The sequence below is a fragment of the Enoplosus armatus genome, chromosome 23, assembly GCF_043641665.1.
Source record: "Enoplosus armatus isolate fEnoArm2 chromosome 23, fEnoArm2.hap1, whole genome shotgun sequence".
Lineage (NCBI taxonomy): Eukaryota > Metazoa > Chordata > Actinopteri > Centrarchiformes > Enoplosidae > Enoplosus > Enoplosus armatus.
This window is the reverse complement of record NC_092202.1, coordinates 9,674,539-9,691,767: the sequence shown is the minus strand read 5'-3', so window position 1 is coordinate 9,691,767 and position 17,229 is coordinate 9,674,539. Positions and strand designations below refer to the sequence as shown.

Genomic DNA, 17,229 nt, shown 5'->3' with positions numbered 1-17,229 from the left:
AGAGTCATCTGACGCCCCCTCATGGTGGCGAGAGGATAACACACAATCCAGGACAAAACTTTTTGCCACCTGGACTGGATTAAAGATCATGAAATAACTAAATTATTATTGTTTGCTGTGTATTTTAGTGTCCTTGTACTAATCTTAAATCATTCTGGTGTAATTGCAAATCGTCCTAAATTGAATCTTGGATACTGTGACAGAAGACGACCAATCAGCAGACTGAATGTGTAAATCTTGATTAGAGCTACCATAGAGACGGTACCACAGTTCAGTCTTGCAATGAATTATGTCTGTGTTGAATATTAAGACAAACATATTCACGCTTAAAGATAACTTTTTTTTGTCTGAAACATTTTCTGTACCGTACAAGGCTAAAAAAGAAATTGAGCAACAATATTTTTGTCAAGAATTTAATTCAGACAAAATTTGTTGAGGGTTTGGAAGAAAATATATATGGCACACCGAGCCCAACTCTACTCAAAACAACAAACGTCCATCTTTCCAGTTCAATTGAAATCACCTCCTCCAACTTAAAAGAAAGGTACTCAAATTACCTGAGATAAGTTTGCATACAAACCAAAAAGATTGAAATCGGCCATGGACCTCTAGGACATATATATTTTAACATATTGTTTTCAACAGTTATTATATCAACTTAAGGCAAATGGTAATATTTTGAAAACACAAGCTGTGTATTTCATGTACAAAAAGACTTTGGAGGCCACACATACACGAAATCGTACAATATTTCTCAAATGCATACACGAATTACACCGAAGCAATGCAGTATTACGCTGTTACTGTGCTGAAACTCAAGACAGAAATGTTACACATCAACATTACAGACAATTTGGCAGATTATAGTTATTAATGTGACAAGATTTGAATGAGTTTGGGTTGAATAGGGAGCTTCTTTTCCACTAAAAGCCGCTCCTGTAGCAACTGATCATTTTTACATTTGTCCTGACACTTTTGGCGCTGATGTGGGCATCCTGACAGAGGTGATCTGCTTTCTGTTTGTTCTGAAAGTCAGCTGGCGGTTGTTGGAAAGTATTTCTCAAAATGAAATCACTCCAGCAAGGTCAGATCATACATTTTGGGGAAAAGCTTTATATTTGGTCCCTAAACTTCTTCCCTTTGATGCCTCTCGGCCTCATTAGCAGCCCATTGCTCTTATGCATTACAAATTTAAATAAGTATCCCTTCAGCATCCCTTTTTAGTTCCAATTCTGACTCGTGCAGTGCAAAAAAGCGTGCCATTTTTCATCAGGACACATGAGTTGGCCCTTGTTCTCTATGTAGAGCAACAGCTGTGTTCATTTCATTGTATCAGAACACCAAAACAAAACGTTTTCTGTGTCACAGCACACTGTGAAGATCAAATCTCTGCTATAAATGGTCAAAGAATCACATTGTTTTTGGTGGGGGCATGTGTTAATGGAATGCTTTGAATCACTTGTGGTGTAAAGACAGGAATCATTTTCAGTCTCAGCAGCAGAGGCTTTTATTTCTGCTAAATTAGGATGTACTCGGTACTGTGGATACACTATTTAAATGTTTATTTTAGTACGTTTACCACTAGGGCAGCAATAAAATGTAGAAACCTCTATAAGTTGTTTAAATACTGTAAAATTTCTTTGAGCATTATTTAAAAAAGAAACTAAGATTTTAAAACTTCTTACATATTGAGTCTTCACGGGAGAAAGTCATGTATAACAAAGACTGGCGAACTTTATTGAGTTTCAAAGTGAACATCTACAGTATTGTCCACAAATAACCTCTTGACACAGTAAATCTACAAAGTGAAGCAAAAAACCGCTTAACTCAATTGACTGCACAGTGGAGATGTGTGTTGTATTGCTTTTGCCAACGGGCCTTATGCCTAAATGCATTCCAGCCTCAGGCACTGATGTCATTCCAGTCTCCACAGTCTGTCACACACAAGTGGCTGTGCGGGAAATACTGCCATTTCATTTCTTCCAGTTTTACTTGGAAGTTCCTCAAGTGACAAGTGGTTATTTGCAGATCGTACTGTGTGTATACTAAAGGACGAAGAAAGCATGTTGGAAAGGCAGCTTTGGACTCTCGAGGTTAAATCTGAGAGGGGTTCCTCGTTTCTTCCTCCGTCTTTGTAAAACACTTCAAAGTTTCTTTCTGTGAACCGTCCTTAAGATTCAAATGGAGCCGACTGAGACTGACCCTGTGAGATTTGTGCATGGTCCGTTAGATGCCGCGTTTCTCCCGGGCCAGTCGGGACCGGGGCGCTGAGACAGTGCGGGGGTTAAGTGAGCAGCTGCCTGATCTCTCGGTGAACGTAGCAAAGGAAGTCCATGTAGGAAGCTCCACCGTGCAGGCCTTTATCCTCCACCAGGAACTGACGGAACAACATCTCTGGTTTGTCCTTCTGCCTCACAATTTGGAGCTGAGAGGGAAGGAAAGGAAGCACATGCAGGTCACTAAGGGTTTTACATTTACCAGCTGGGTCCAACTTGCACATTGACCTCCGTCCTTCTAAATGTTGACATGTGACTAATGCCTCAGATATCACGTTTCACATTTGTGTTTTTTCTTTATTTGAGGCCCTATTGAATACATGTTATTCTAACTAATCCGTCCTCTGCAGTTGACCCACACGAACTGCTCGAAAGCACTGAGCCTGCAGTGCTTGTGGCCACTCAACAGCAATGAAATGTACCATCAAGAGTTCAATTATATCATAAAGTTCAAGAAATAAAAATAGTGTCCTTTTTATCTTTAAAACACTTAGCCCATCCATTTATACAGTAATGTGTCGTCATAAAAATAAAACATTTTAAATGAGGCTGTTGTAGCAGTTGAGGGGGGATGTATTTCCTTACTAGCTCCACTAGAGGGAGGCAGTTAGCTTCAATCTGTTCTGCCCTGTGTTAAACCAAAATGTTTCCTCTTGTATTAATTAGTTAAAAAGTTTGAAGAGAAAGTCTTGCTTGTTCTTAAACAGAGGTTTTTCGGAGTGAGTTGCTGCTCTGGATATCTTACCTTCATAGAGTTCGGCCTCTTTTCAAGCAGGCTGTCGATGATGGATCGGACCTTCTTTGACAAAGGGTTGTCCAGTTCTGGCAGCGCACACTGAAAAACACAATTAGAATAATAACAAGGGTTAATAATTCACTGGCACTAGTTCATGTATTCATGTATTATGAGGAAGCAAACCTTGATTTTTAAGTTGAGATCACTTATAAACAATTTTAAAAGAAGTTGGTACTTTTCCTTGAAATATTAATAGTTACACGTCTGCTCTACTTCCTACTCTTATGTACCAGCACCACATGTTGGAGTGTTATTTGACTTCTGCCTTGAAAATAAATGTCCATCTTTGAACTTTGTGTGAGGTTTGTGTTTAATTACCATACTGTTGACTCAGTTTAGCTCATTTTACAGGTTAAACTTGTGGAGTTGATCTATTTTGATGTTTCAAATAGTTCCTATTGGATCAAATCATGTAAGATTTTATTACAAATTCAATATTTGCTGAGTAATGAAGTGTCTATTTCTCAAAAGTGTATTTATAATTCTAAGGCATATTGCCTAACTTAACATCCAGACATTCTCTTACCATACTGTAATGCCTCCAGGCACCACAGAGGTAAGAAATGTCTCATCTGAAAACAGATTCAGTTTCATTTGCTTATGAATACGCTGAGCTCGAAGTTAAATGAGTTCTGACCATGTGTCCTTGCAGGTGGGCGAGGGAGGGCAGGTTAAAGATGTTCTGGATGAGGTCTGGTGGGCTGGCTTGGCCCAGCCACAGAAACATGGAGTGGCCGTTCTCCAGCAGGAACATGCCAGAGTCTGTCAGACGCTCCTCTGAACAGCGCAGCGGGGCAGGCAGAGCCTCGCTGCTGACGTCCATGTTGTGCTGAAAAAACACATTTATTAGATTAGATTATTATTACACTGTCTGACAGTGAAATGGGAGAGTTCACAAAGCACACAGACAATTCTTCAGGAAACTTTACACCCACAAGGTAAATACACCCATTCCCTTCTATACGCCAAATGATCTAAATACATATAAATAGATTTATCTCAACAGTTAAACTGAAAAAATAAGTATGGAAAGAAAGTGAGTGTCCCAAAGAAGTTACTGTACGCTCAGTGTGTGTGAGTTTGTCCCCTACCAGCGGGGTGAGGCGTGGGTAGAGCAGCAGCTGCGTGTCCTCCACCCCCATGGCCATGACCGACAGCCTTTGATGGGCTCTGTCGTCTGTTGAGAGCTCTGTGCTGCCAACCAGGGGAGCAGTCTTCATGAGGCTGTTCATGTAGACTGGAAACACCTTCATGGCATCGGGCAGGATCAGCTACATATGGATAAATGCATAAAAAACATTCTGTTACTTTCTGAGAGACAGCACAAATTGATTGTGTCACATATGCTATGCACATCAAGGAGTTCTTTGTATCCTAAAATCAAAGCCTAAATTTCATTCCAGGTGCTGTCCTGGACTGACCTGGCTGGCAGCGGAGGGGCTGGCACAGTTCTTCCTGTAGCAGGCCAACATGTGGGCCGTCTGGTTGACCAGGATCTCCCTCACATTCTTTAGAGGCTGGTTCAATATGGCACGGTAAGCTGAGTGGGCATGAGAAAAGGTTAGTTAAAAGACAGGAGAAGGGGGCGGGCGGGGGGGCACAGGGGCCCAATTGGCAGCTCAGGATAAGCAAGGGGAAGACAAACGATGAAAGGAAAAAAAATCAGGCAGGGGAAGAAAGAGAGCTGAGGAGCAGCAGGACCAATGAAAGAAGGCAACTGAAGGTCAGTAATACAGCTGTACTTAAGACTCGCTGTGTGCAGATTACAGAAGGGCTCAGTGTCATCTGTACTTTATGTGAAACATGTGGTCCTTATTTCCACAACTCATTCTTGTTCTACTCATAAGTCGAGCATTAGTAGATGCATGGGGTAAGTTCAACAACGGTCAGGATGATACGTCTGCACTACATTACACCCACAAGCGGATAAATAAAGTTATTTTGATTTGAAATAAAGAGAACTGTGACTCAAACTCAAATAATGGACAGCTTAAGGATCATGGGAGAGAAAACATGTACTACTATCCTGTTTCACAATCAAGGTACGTGCAAAGCAAAGGATGTTTCAATATAGTATGTGTGGCTATGGAGGAGACTATCTTAGTGAATTCTCACCTGATTTGGCAAAGAAGTTGATGAGTGAGTCGGTCTCGCAGCTCTTGTACAGCTCCAACAACTGCAAGCTGCAGTTCAGATTGAGGTTGTGGATGCGGAGACGTCGCTGTCCACTGATGGTGGTGTACAGCAAGGCACACTGGGAAACAGAGTGCAAGCAAAAGTTATAATCAGACCTTGGGGATTTGAGTCCTGACAAAACCAAAAGGAACTGTAAATAAGGCACATTTTTAAAATACCTGCATGAGTGCCCCGGTCTCCTCGCTGAGCGTGTCGTCGTGCTTGAACTCGACGGTCACGGCCTTGTCGCAATCCACAGCTGCCATCTCTATATCTGTGGTGTTGTTCATATGGATGGCACCAAAGAAGTCTGTGGCTCTGAAGCCTGAGAGCAAACACACACACAAAAATGTAAATTACTGAGAGGTATCTCCTTGTAGCGCAAGGGTAATCTTGGGTTATTACAAACCCTAAATGCTCTCACTCTGTTCCTTACCTGTGCTGGTACGAACACGCATGATGGCGTCAAATCCGATACTCTTCTGCACGTCTTTCCTCAGGTCTCTCAGGAAATGCTCCCCATCCGTCTCCACCTGACAATATTTTATGTGCATAAGCTTCAACCAGCAGATGGCAGTGTTGTCACAATTTGTTCCCACGCCAATGACAAGCAGACTAAATGGACTTTAACACAAGTCATGTAGTCTAAAACTAACAGAGATGACTTCCTGAAATGCCCGTTTGGGCAAAAGTAAAAAATAAATGAACACTAAATGAGACAGATGCCGTAATGTGATTAATGTCTACATTGTACTGTTATTTATAGTATTCCAGTGTAAGTTTAGGCCATGTGTGTTAAACTGCATTGTATTGATTTAGCATGTTGTGTGTTTGTACAGTTTGGAGCAATTTCCCATGCTTGTTCTACCAGTCCTATGGGACAGGTTTATAATAGACTGTGGGAACTGCTCCAAAGTCATTATGTGGATACAACTAGCTTTTATTATGCCTGTGTGTTAAATCATGAATTCTCAGTGTAACAACAAGAAATAAAAACTGAAAAAGCATTGTTTGCCACACTGTCCTTCATGTGCTACAGGTATGCCTGCCGAATGCTGTACCTGGAAGTTGTTGTACTTGTAGACGGAGCCTCCGGTGTGCGAGGGCACATCTGCCATGGTTGCCAAGTCCACATACTGGCTGGGGAAGAGGAAGAGATCCACACAGCAGCCCTGTGCCACACACTCCTTAGACAGCTGCTCATACACTCCTTTCTGAGGCTGGAACAGGGTCTAAGGGAAAAACAGATAATTGAATTAGGGTAAGTCGGGAGTGGCCTGTAGTAGCAAGTCCTTCGCTTGCTGCAAGTAAACTAAGCCCTGGCCTGCACTGAGCTTTTACTCAATCTACAACTGCCAGAAGTCTGTATTTGGAGAATAAGCCGTACAATATAAGTTCACTCAACACAAAAAGCTACTCACTTTCTCTTTCTCTGTGTTGACCAGCTTTTTGTCGTCCCTGTTCTTCAGTTTGCCAGGAGCCTCGGCAGTGGGCATGGAGGATTGGAAGATGAAGAGCTTCCCGCTGCATTCTGCTGCCTGGAGGGGAGAGAACGATGAGAGGGAGAAACACTGAGGTGTGCAGCGTGCTCCTTCCTGACATGTTGTTTATGGCTTTACCATGAAATCATGAGGTCACACAGTGCAAAATCCCACTCATGCAGAGGATCCAATTCTTCTCATAATAACAAACTTTATTCACACAGTACTCCCCTGTGTTGCAAAATAAACTGATACAGGAAAGATGTAAGCAATGCCCAAACTAAAAATCTGAACATGGACAGGCATGGACAAATAAGTCAGACTCTTTGTTGTTGTGTAATGTCACAACTGCTTCCAATTAAAAGCTGTGTGTGAACTTTTCCTTCCCTGTGTGCCAAAAGACTGACCTCATATCACTGGGGAAGTTTGTTAGAAAGTAAACACAAACATATCAGGATGAGAAAAAAAGAAACTTTGCTGAGTTGACAAGTTCAATAAGTTCAGACGTCAATGCCAAAGCTGTGGTGAGCAAAATGTGAAGCTTTTTGTCTAGTGGGGGTAGGTGAAATTTTTCTTCAGTTTACATTTAAATTTGTTGCCCCTTTTATGTGTTTTGGCTGCATTACATTTTATTGGACTCCACGATTATGAAGATAAAAATGACAAAAACTTAAAAGAGATCTGGGTGTTAGATTGAGAAACACTGCTGCTAATCAAATGTGGCTTGTCAAATAGGATGCTTCCAATCGTGCTAATGACGTTTGAATCGTTCACACCCAAACTATAGCAACCACACATGATTCAGGGAGATTGCAGTAGCCCCCTCATCTTGCGCTTCATGTTGACAGATGTCACACTGGCTAACCTTGAATGCCTCCACGCCGGCCTGGATGACGGGGGCAAAGACCGTTTCGCTCTCGTTGCTGTCTGCAAACATATCAGGGATCTGGTCCAGGAGGCTAGAGGGGAAAGGGACAGGATTATGACTTTGTATTTTGATATACTTAAGACATGTCACATTGTTCTCGCTGCCTTGTTGAATGCTTTCACATGACAATGTTTGATTGTAATGCATACAAGTAAAAGACTCAACATTGATTCAGTATTTTGTCTGTTTTTTTTTTTACTTTTAAAAGATTGATTAAACAGGTTCCTGTCCGGTGATATAAAACTACACTAACATTTATTTTCTTTAGCTGGATTAAACTGGACAGAATTCTCTTCATCCAAGATAAAGTTCTTCCAGAAATGAATAAAAAGTTGTCTCTTACTTGGAGATAACAGCCCTCGAGTCCTGGTAGTTGACAAGGAAGCCATCAAGCAGCGGGACAAACATCTCGGCTGTGTCTGAGACCACCATCATCTGGGGCTGGGCCAAGGCGCTCTTCACATTATAGAAGTGGAGGATCTTGTTGTAGGTGACGAAGCCGACCTTAATCGCAGAGCTCTCCATACCGTCCTCTCTGGTGAGGGAGAACAAGCATCAGTGAGTGCCAAGAGGTTTCTAGTAAGTCAGTTGAAATGTTATTTACAATGGCTGCATGTGTGCAGTGTATAAAATCAGTTTAGTCCAAGATGTCAAAGCTGTGTTTGTGCTTGCTGTCATGTTTACAAGAATCCACTACCATCCTGCAGTCATTGCTGAGATCTTACTGCTTCTGCTTACTGGACCAGCAGTCGAGGTTAAAACAGTAAAAGCATAGAAGCTGTTACTTAAATAACATAATGAAATGGGCGCTTTTCAAGTGCAAAAGAAAACACAACAGAAAATGACCATTCCTTTCGAGCGCTATTCCACCAAATAATTAACTATGTCAAGTTTGGCAAGTCATAAGTATAAACAGTCATCCAAGAGCAGAATAACATCCAATATGGACTTGTTTATGTTTTATGTTTAATCTAACATCCTAAATGGTGATCCAAAGGAAAGGAAGCTACAGGTTTACAAAAGCCAAGTAAATGTTGGTCGGTGAAGAAAACCACTAAAGCCGTTTACTTGTGAGTCATGCTGCTATTTTGATTGTTTTTCTCTTTGTCTTTTTCTCAGTGTTACAGACAACATGCCTCTATATTTACACTGTTACCAAAGAAGGTAACGCTTTATTTTGCATCCATACATTCCTCCTCCTCATTTAAACCAAATTAAATATTAATGTATTATTCATTTATTATTGGAAACTTTATTCTTTATATACATTGAATTTTATGTTTGCCTAGAGACAAATTTCATGTTTTTGGAGGTTCAGCTGATTTGCTATCCACTGACTAAAAAGCTTTCTAAGTTAAGCTAGCAATTCATTGGAATTAATAGATTAGAAGTGTAACAATGGAGCACTGTCTTTTTTCCCCCTTTAATTAGTACTAAATTACCTTTCCTGGAAACGTTGTAGGAATTTGTTAAGAAATGACTGACCTGTAAAATAAAGCGATACCAAAAAAAATCACTAAAGAAATAAAGACATGGAAACCCCTGAGATTCACCAGTACGCTCTAAGTTTGGGTTGGAACTGGTAGCTAGCTTGAACAAAACATACATCAAAAGCTTTTAAAAGTCATTTAAAAGCATTCTTTACTGACACTGCCGACTGCAGTGTGTAGGTCTCTCTTCTTAAATCATGCAGACACACTGAGAAACATGTAATGTGGCTGAAAACAGTTACTGCAAAACCCTTTGAAGTAAATATGCCACTGGTCAGCTGTGAGCCCACAGCTCCTCCATGAACATTAGTCACAGGTGCAGTTGGAAATAACAGATTCAGAAGAGTCTATTTTGCTCTTTCTCATACCAGACAGTGATTAAAATGTCTAGGTCTACACCTGCATTTACTTAAACCGCCCTCTAGCTTTATCTTGACTGAATTAAACATGCAGTGGGCAGATACTGCAGAATTACATAGACCATAAAAATGCAGGGTGTCCAAAATGCTTTAATTTAGAGCCTGTAAAAACAAGTAAAGATTCAAATGCAGCTGAAGAGGGGGCTTATCTGGAGTACACTTCTACGAAGTGTTTTAAGGATGATGTCATGGCAGCAGACAAATATGGATATATTGCTGCTGGCACTAATGAAGTGGAGAGAGAAAGTTATTTTGGGAGTAACCAGGTGTACAGTACATCATCCTCTCCTCCGTGATTAATCAAAAGCTTCCCACAGAACCAGAGAGTCTGTGCGACAAAGCTTTTTGTTTCATTTTTGTGTTGGATGCCTTTCTGAGAAGAGAGCCTGCACTATGATATTTTCCGTTTTTGGCAGCCTTGGCGTCCTCCCTAACCGATACCCGTCATCTGCAAAACTTCATGCAAGAGTATTCAGCTGATGAGAACAAATAGTTGGCTTGGTGTTTAAGACTTGAGGGAAGTCCTTATTCGGCAAGGCACATTATGTTGGATGTGAACTGTATTAACAGTGTTAACACTTTTTAGTGAATTTGTTTAATCCACAATGCACCCTGAATTTCTATCAGTGGACAGTAGTCTCTTACATAGCAAAGCACCTGATGTAGCAGAATAACTGCATTAGTGTGTGTTTCTGATTTACTGTGTGTACCTGGGAAGATTCTCCAGTAGAGTCTTCAGCTCGTCACATATCAGTTTGACCAGCCCACTTTTAATGTTGTTGTAGGACACGTCAATCATAAAGATGTAGGCAGGAGGATTTGCAGGCTTGTTGTTCTGTGTGAGAAGAAGGCAGCAGGTGTAATGAATTAGTTGCCATTTTTAAAATCTTTCCAGGCTAACATGGCTTGACAAGCATGCAGCATAAAATACCTAATTTCAAAAGGAAATGAGAAAAAACAAATGTTCCTTGTGCAAACTTAAGCTCTTGAATAAAGTGGCCATGAGCAAACAAATGATTCTTCTTTTCAGTCCTGGACCCTCTAAATTAAGGTCAAATCATAGCGTATCAACAGAGGCCCAAAGCTTGGGGTCTACCCTCATGGGGGGGGGGGCATTGTCAGTAACATGTTATGTTTCCACAGTGATAGTGCAACCCATGACAAGACACTCAACTTGCAGGCTTTTGTTTTAATAGCTGGCTAGCAGAGGCTGTTTATAAGTCTTAATAAACAGAGCAAAAGTGGGCCAGTGGAGTGACTCAACTTTGCCAGCTTACTCTGACCCTCTAATGTTGCTCTCAACAATCACAGCCTCCATGGGGACTTCAGCTGATTGGCATCGCTTGCAAAAGAACTGGGCTGAACACTTTCTGTCCAGCCTTCAGTTTTGAGATCATCGGCTCCTGATGAATAATGTAGGGTGTCAAAAGGTCCTTCAGTAAAATCAGTAATGCAATCCTGTTAATTCATCTGTGCATAGACTCTGCTTTACACCAACAAACAATCCCTGAAATGAAGTGCTTGTTTCTACTGATCAACTTAATCTCTGCATGATGTGTTTTGAATAGTAGTCAATAGATGTTTAGTTGTTGTCTTGTACCTTGCAGTATTCCAGGGTGGCTACAAATTCGTAGGACCCCAGGGACAGCTCAGGCCTCTCGTAGAAGTCCACCCTCCGGCCCATGTGGTCAAGATGTTGGAAGAAGAAGACTGGCACTAAGGTAAGACAAAGAAATAAAACTTAATATAGAACTGTGCACAATATATTCATAGTTTAGCGTTTACCTGTTCTCTTGTTAAATAACTCAAAAATCAACATGTTTAGAATGACGTAGCTTTTATTGCATTGGACTGTACCTTCATTGACACAGTTGCAGAAACCACACTGGTAGCGACGACCTCCATCGATAAACTGCATGTAGGGACACATGTAGGCCTTGCATCGATTGCAGCGGATTGGGCCTGTCTCACCATGGTTCACAACATATAGAGGAGTCTGCACAAGGACACACACAAAAACACATTATGGTCAAGTTTTCAACAGCTATTCCTAAATAAAATCAGGCCTTTGTATTTAAAAAAAGAGGCAGATAACTGTTCCTTAAAGGGAAATTGATGACTGTAACAGCTATAAGATCTAAATTCTTCAGTGTGTTCAGAATCACATCTATGGACCATACATTGCACTTTTGTATACAGAACGTGGAATGTAAATGCTTAGCATGAAGCTGTTTAATACACACACCACAGCACTGTTACTGAGTACCGTTTGCAGGCCCTCAGAGACTCAAAGACTGTGTATTTAAGACTCCCTGCAGGCTTTGCCACCACATTAATTGAAAATGTTTGCTTTAAATGAACTCAACTACCATAAAACACATACAGACAAGGCAGCAGCAAGCAGGTCTATAATTAGACTGGAGACTTCACGGTGGAAAGTAAGCGTGTTTACATTATTTTAGGGCTGTTTACTCAGCACAGAGAACAAAACCCGTTGGATGACAAAACAATGCACACAGCATCCAAGCACAACAGCATGCTCTTTTGAGTTATGGACAAACTCAGAGCATGTTTTACTGTTTTGGTATAATTGTAGTGGGAATATTTGCTGAACAAGATGCTATCAGATCTGAGAGTGAAGTGCACTCAAGTTTGATTCCTTTTGTATAAACCTTCTTTCTTCTGCAGTGGTCCCTGCAGATCTGACATTAGCTAATTAGCCTAAAGTCAGATGAGAGAAAGCTAACATTGCCTAAAAAGGCCAATTGGTGCCTGGGACAAGGCCAGTGGAGGGGGGAAAATATCTAAGGCAGGATTCTTGGATCACATATGATCCAAAAGGAGGTCATTCACGGGACAAATTAACTTTTGTAGTACACAGAGGCATGTATCCAAGGAGAAGCACATTTGGTGGGTGCATATTCTACTGTCCTGAAATGTACCAAATTTCTATCCTAAAGGTAAATGCTACCGTAGGAAATCATTAACAAAAACGTGTCTCGTTTTAGGCCTTAATAACCTTTAACATAGATCCTCCATGGGAAGTACACTAATTGGGTCTTCCTACTGCAGAAAAACACAGTCTCCCACAAGTGTTCTTGTATAGAGAAAGAGATGCTTTGATGAAGGATCAATGTTTCTGCATGCAATGTCTCCCATATACAGAATTTAGGCCCACCCAAGAAGACGTTTTTGTATTGTATGATTTTATTTCCTTCCAAAAGTCTCCATGGAAATGCAGACTGGTTGAGAATATGTATTGATGTGTAAAGATAAAAAAAATCATCGGAATTCTGGACACAATGCTGTATTACAGCCTACTCAAGTGATGAATGCTTCCCAACACTGACCACTACTAATTCTCAATCTGTGGGAGACACTGGTGTGTGTTAGCGTTCATCATTACCTGCACTTACAGCACACCAGGCACAGCCAAGCTGATAGGAATCTATTCAGCCTTTCTCTCCCTTTTCAGTTTATCTTAGCAGGTGATTATGTATTATTGATATTATTTGAACTGGCTGTAAATTATAAGTAAAACCATGACTTACCTCATTCTTTGGCAAACTGGCAAAGGGTTTAATGACGGAAGCCAAAGGCACCTGACATTGTTTGGCCAGATCAGCGGTGCAGGGTAGGGAGTAGGTGGTGCAGCGTATGAACCTGGGACTGGCATTGCCTGAGATTAGCAAAAAGAAGGATTAATGACGTCGATATTATGACAGAGCACATTTCTGTTACCACTGTGCGGGCAATAATCCTCCATGTTTAATTTACAATTATTAGAAACAGTTAATGATTAAAATTCTCAAGGAAATGTCTACATTTTGAGCAAAAGCTTATGTATGTGTATGCATAATATATATATAATATATAATACATTTTAAATTGTAGAAAAAAAGAGTGTTTAAAAAACGATTTTTAGGTAAACGATACTTAGACATCTACAACAGATATTTTGTGCTTGAAGAGAGGTTTAAATGTTATCATGAGTTACCTTGGTCCTGTACTGTGAAGTCAGTGGTGACCAGAGGTGGAACCTGTCCTCTGATGTTTGTGTTGAAGACCTGTCCCCCTTGTTTCACTTGGTCATCCTCAATGACTTGAGTCTGAAGCAGACACATTATGCATTACAGTGCAATCTGATTCCTCTAGAGTTGTTAGGTAGATACCATGTTTTTAAAAACAGATACTTCATTAATAGTGACAGCTTAAATACATGGCAAACAAATAAGGCAATGTTCATTAAGTTCATGTTTGCTTCAGCTTGATTATAGGCCCAAATGTGAAGACTAATGTCACCAACCATTTTTCTGTTTCTTAATTATTTTACATTACCCAACATATAATTCATTCAATAAGTCATTAAAAATACTCAGTAATGTTAACAAAAGATAAGATGTGCATGCTTTTGCCGGACACCTTTTGAGGAATTAAGAAGCTGCTGGTTCAGGACAGAAAATGTGGAATGACATATGGTATGCTGGTATGCGAAGGTAAGCCGTCCCAGGAGTATTAGTCGTCTACTCACTGTGCTGGGAATAGAGTCAGGGTCCAGTTTCTTCTGAGGTGGTCCAGCCAGTCCGCCTGGTGCTCCAGGGAAGGCCCCTGGCATGCCTGGCTGGGGCCCCGCCATTTGTCCCCCAAACTGACCTGTACATTAAAACAGGATATAGTGGCTATTAAATGATATTTACCTCAGTGGAGAATCAAGCATCAAAGACACACTACATGAAAAGATTAAACACTTTCTGTTGTGAATGGTTAAACTTTTTTACTGTGTTGTGGTTTCAAGTATTTTCATAAACTACCTCTGTTTGCTGTTGTTCATTTCTGTCTGTCAAGCAGGAGATTCCTCTGACCACAGAATCTGTTCGCTGAGCTAATGACCATGTATCAGTATCATATATACAGTCTTTGCTTTACAGTGTCACAGTTACCTGCTTGCTGTGGGTATCCTAGTGGACCAGCAGCTCCAGGACCAGGCTGCTGAAAACCTCCAGGGCCTGGAGGAGGTGGCCCGGGGAAGGGTCTACCCATGCCTGCCATAGGTGGGCCTGCCATTGGTGGGCCTGCCATAGGTGGGCCTGCCATCGGCGGGCCAGCCATCGGCGGGCCAGCCATCGACATGCTTGCTGGGGGTGACTGTGGTGGAGACATGTGGGGGGACTGCAGGCCTGGAGGCATCTGTGGCTGGCCCATTGCTGGAGGAGGGGATGTTTGGAAAGGCTGCTGGGCTACAGAGCTTGGTGGAGGAGGAGGGCCCTGCATGGGACCTGGGGCTACACAATTGAGAAATGAAGAAATACAGTCTGGTGAGTGAGTCCCCGTCTCATCCCTTCCACTGAAAAACTATAATCAATACAACCGATTACTTGTTATAGAAAGTATAAATCAGTAAATAGCAGACTTACCATAGTTTCCCAAGTTCATAGCACTCATCTGATTGGTGAGCTGCTGCGCTGGAGGTGGGGCTGCAGAGGCCATGCTGTTGTATGGGGACTGTAGAGACTGTCCATAAGCAGCAGAAGCAGCTGGTGGAGCAGGGTATCTGAGGAATATAAGAACAGTTATTAATATACAGCAGATAATATACATCTTGTGATCTGCTTAATACTTGAAGTTGTTTTTAACATGCAGTATGAACTTTTGCTAACACAGCCCTGTTGCATCTAATCCTGACAATCACTCAATTTAACAATGAAGTGCCTCTTATGGTTCATCATCTGTAATGCTTGGACATTCATAATCTCCTCATGTTGATTTCAAAGAGAAAATTCGCTGTGCCAAACAGCTGCTGTTTAGTGAAGACAGTTACCTTTGTGGATGTGCACCATTCTGCTGGACATTTGGATTGTACTGGCTGGACACTGGAGGTGGAGGCATACCGGCAGCAGAGGAAACAGGTGATTTTATCATACCTGCGGTGAGTAACGGACACCATGTGTACAGTATATTTGTATGTAATGTTGTCCTCCTAACCTTCTTTTCTAAGGACCTTAAGTATGTCAGTAGTTCTACTGAAACTCTAGGGACTTCAAAAATGTGTCTGCACCATCATACGGAGCTTGCCTCAGTGTGCAGTGACATTTAAAATAAGGCCAAGAAAGTTACTATACCTTTGCTTGTGCTGCTGGTACAGACAAACAAATTCACTCCATGACAGATAAAACACAATGAACAATACAATACACAACACCTGCAGCTGTTATTTGAAAATATTCATGTCAGCCCAAAACGGCAAAGAGAGAGCACTTGCTGTTATTATTGATACAATTCAAGAATGAATGAGCTGATTTTGCATGGTGGCAAGACTGAACTTGTTAAATGACACCCTAACAACCATGTTATTTGGGAAACAATCCAAAACAAGAGTAGAAGTCCTTTACCTGTTGGAGCATTGAATGCCTGAGGCGGTCCCCCATAGTGTCCGTAGAGGGGCTGCGCAGGACCAGTTCCAAATCCACCTTGGTAGCCCCCCATCCCTGGCTGGGCCTGTGAGTATGGGGGTGCAGCAACATAACCTTGTTGACTCATGTTGATGGGATAGCTGTTACTGTCTTCTCATGCCAGGATGAATGAGTCTTGACAACCTGTTAAGTTGAAAGAGTGGAATTGAAAGTTTGCACGATGTATACATATACTTGAGTGTTTCTACTTAATTTTGACAACAAATGATAGAGAAATAGACACAGAAAATTCCTGGTGAAAACATGCCATTTTCAGTTTACATCCACCCTATTAATGTATGTCTTTAATCTAGCATGTTTACAAAGCCACACCAATAACAGCTGATATTTGACTTCATGCAATCATCAACAATCCTGTCATATGGACCTTTGACATTGCTGCTTGTGAGATAAGGCGGGCCTACCCTTGTTAATATTATCTTCAAGGGACTACATGAGTTGTCAGAACTACAATTCAATAACAGTTAATAAGCTAATATGCAGTGTTTACCCTCACATTTTGCATAATTCTGGCTACATGAATACCCATATAAGCCTGTAATTAAGGCCATTTAAACAAACCCTTTGCACTCCAAGTCTTGGCCTACAGGGTGTCAATGGACTATGAGTTTTTCTGTCATCTGGGACGCAGTAAATAATAAGTTATAAAAGCAATGGGCCTGTAGACTTTTAAAACAAGTTGAACTTAGGCACAGTGGGGTCAACAAAAATAATAGCTGCGTAATCCACGAAATCCGTTTTTAGTACATAATAATAACCAACTGAGCACATTTTACCCAAACATAAAGCATAAAGAAACACATAAACACATAACCGTGGTTTATTGTTCAGTTCAATAGTTAACTGCATCTGCCACTTCCGAGTATTGCCACGTCAAAGACCGTTATGATGGCTAAATATCTGAGCATCCCTGCCTTCCTTCAAAAACTTCCAGCTGAACGGACACACACGTTGTCCTCTTTGTAGTACAATATGTTAGCTCTAACATATGGCTTAACACCTTATCGAAACAGCGCAGTAACATGACAGCACAGCACCTCATTCAGTGTTGATAGACAACATCTTGCTAGCTACGCGGAAATTTCTACAAAGTTTCCCTCTGCACCAGAAGCGCACTCATTTTAAACAAATACCGTCAAATGAAAAATTATCTGAGAGTAATAACACATTTGTGTTGGCTAAGTGTGTAAATAT

The 17,229-nt window shown here is 41.2% G+C and overlaps 1 protein-coding gene across 3 annotated transcripts; it reads right to left on the bottom strand.

Annotated features, from left to right (window-relative positions):
* Positions 1–671: 671 nt before the first annotated feature.
* sec24d (SEC24 homolog D, COPII coat complex component) lies at positions 672–16,102 on the bottom strand. Of its 3 annotated transcripts, none has more exons than XM_070929656.1 (23): positions 15,955–16,102; positions 15,384–15,486; positions 14,980–15,116; positions 14,683–14,847; positions 14,506–14,637; positions 14,097–14,218; positions 13,563–13,674; positions 13,117–13,244; positions 11,423–11,561; positions 11,166–11,281; positions 10,276–10,400; positions 8,000–8,191; positions 7,594–7,687; positions 6,669–6,785; positions 6,309–6,479; positions 5,684–5,780; positions 5,427–5,572; positions 5,188–5,326; positions 4,494–4,612; positions 4,164–4,343; positions 3,710–3,901; positions 3,022–3,111; positions 672–2,425 (listed from the first exon to the last, which is right to left on the bottom strand). In XM_070929656.1, the coding sequence occupies exons 1-23, from the start codon at positions 16,100–16,102 to the stop codon at positions 2,285–2,287; spliced, it is 3,105 nt and encodes a 1,034-aa protein (XP_070785757.1). In that variant the 3' UTR covers positions 672–2,284. The 3 variants fall into 3 exon arrangements, with proteins under 3 accessions (XP_070785757.1, XP_070785758.1, XP_070785756.1); XM_070929657.1 differs by having other exon boundaries at positions 14,506–14,622; XM_070929655.1 differs by having other exon boundaries at positions 14,506–14,847.
* Positions 16,103–17,229: the final 1,127 nt, after the last annotated feature.

Bases quoted from the DNA above. Each gene is read 5' to 3' on its own strand.
- sec24d (XM_070929655.1), bottom strand. From the start codon at position 16,102: ATGAGTCAACAAGGTTATGTTGCTGCACCCCCATACTCACAGGCCCAG. The intron at 5,781-6,308 runs GTACAGCATTCG...AAATATTGTCAG, and splicing joins ACAAGTACAACAACTTCCAG to GTGGAGACGGATGGGGAGCA. The intron at 3,902-4,163 runs GTAGGGGACAAA...GTGTTTTTTCAG, and splicing joins ACCCACGCCTCACCCCGCTG to CACAACATGGACGTCAGCAG.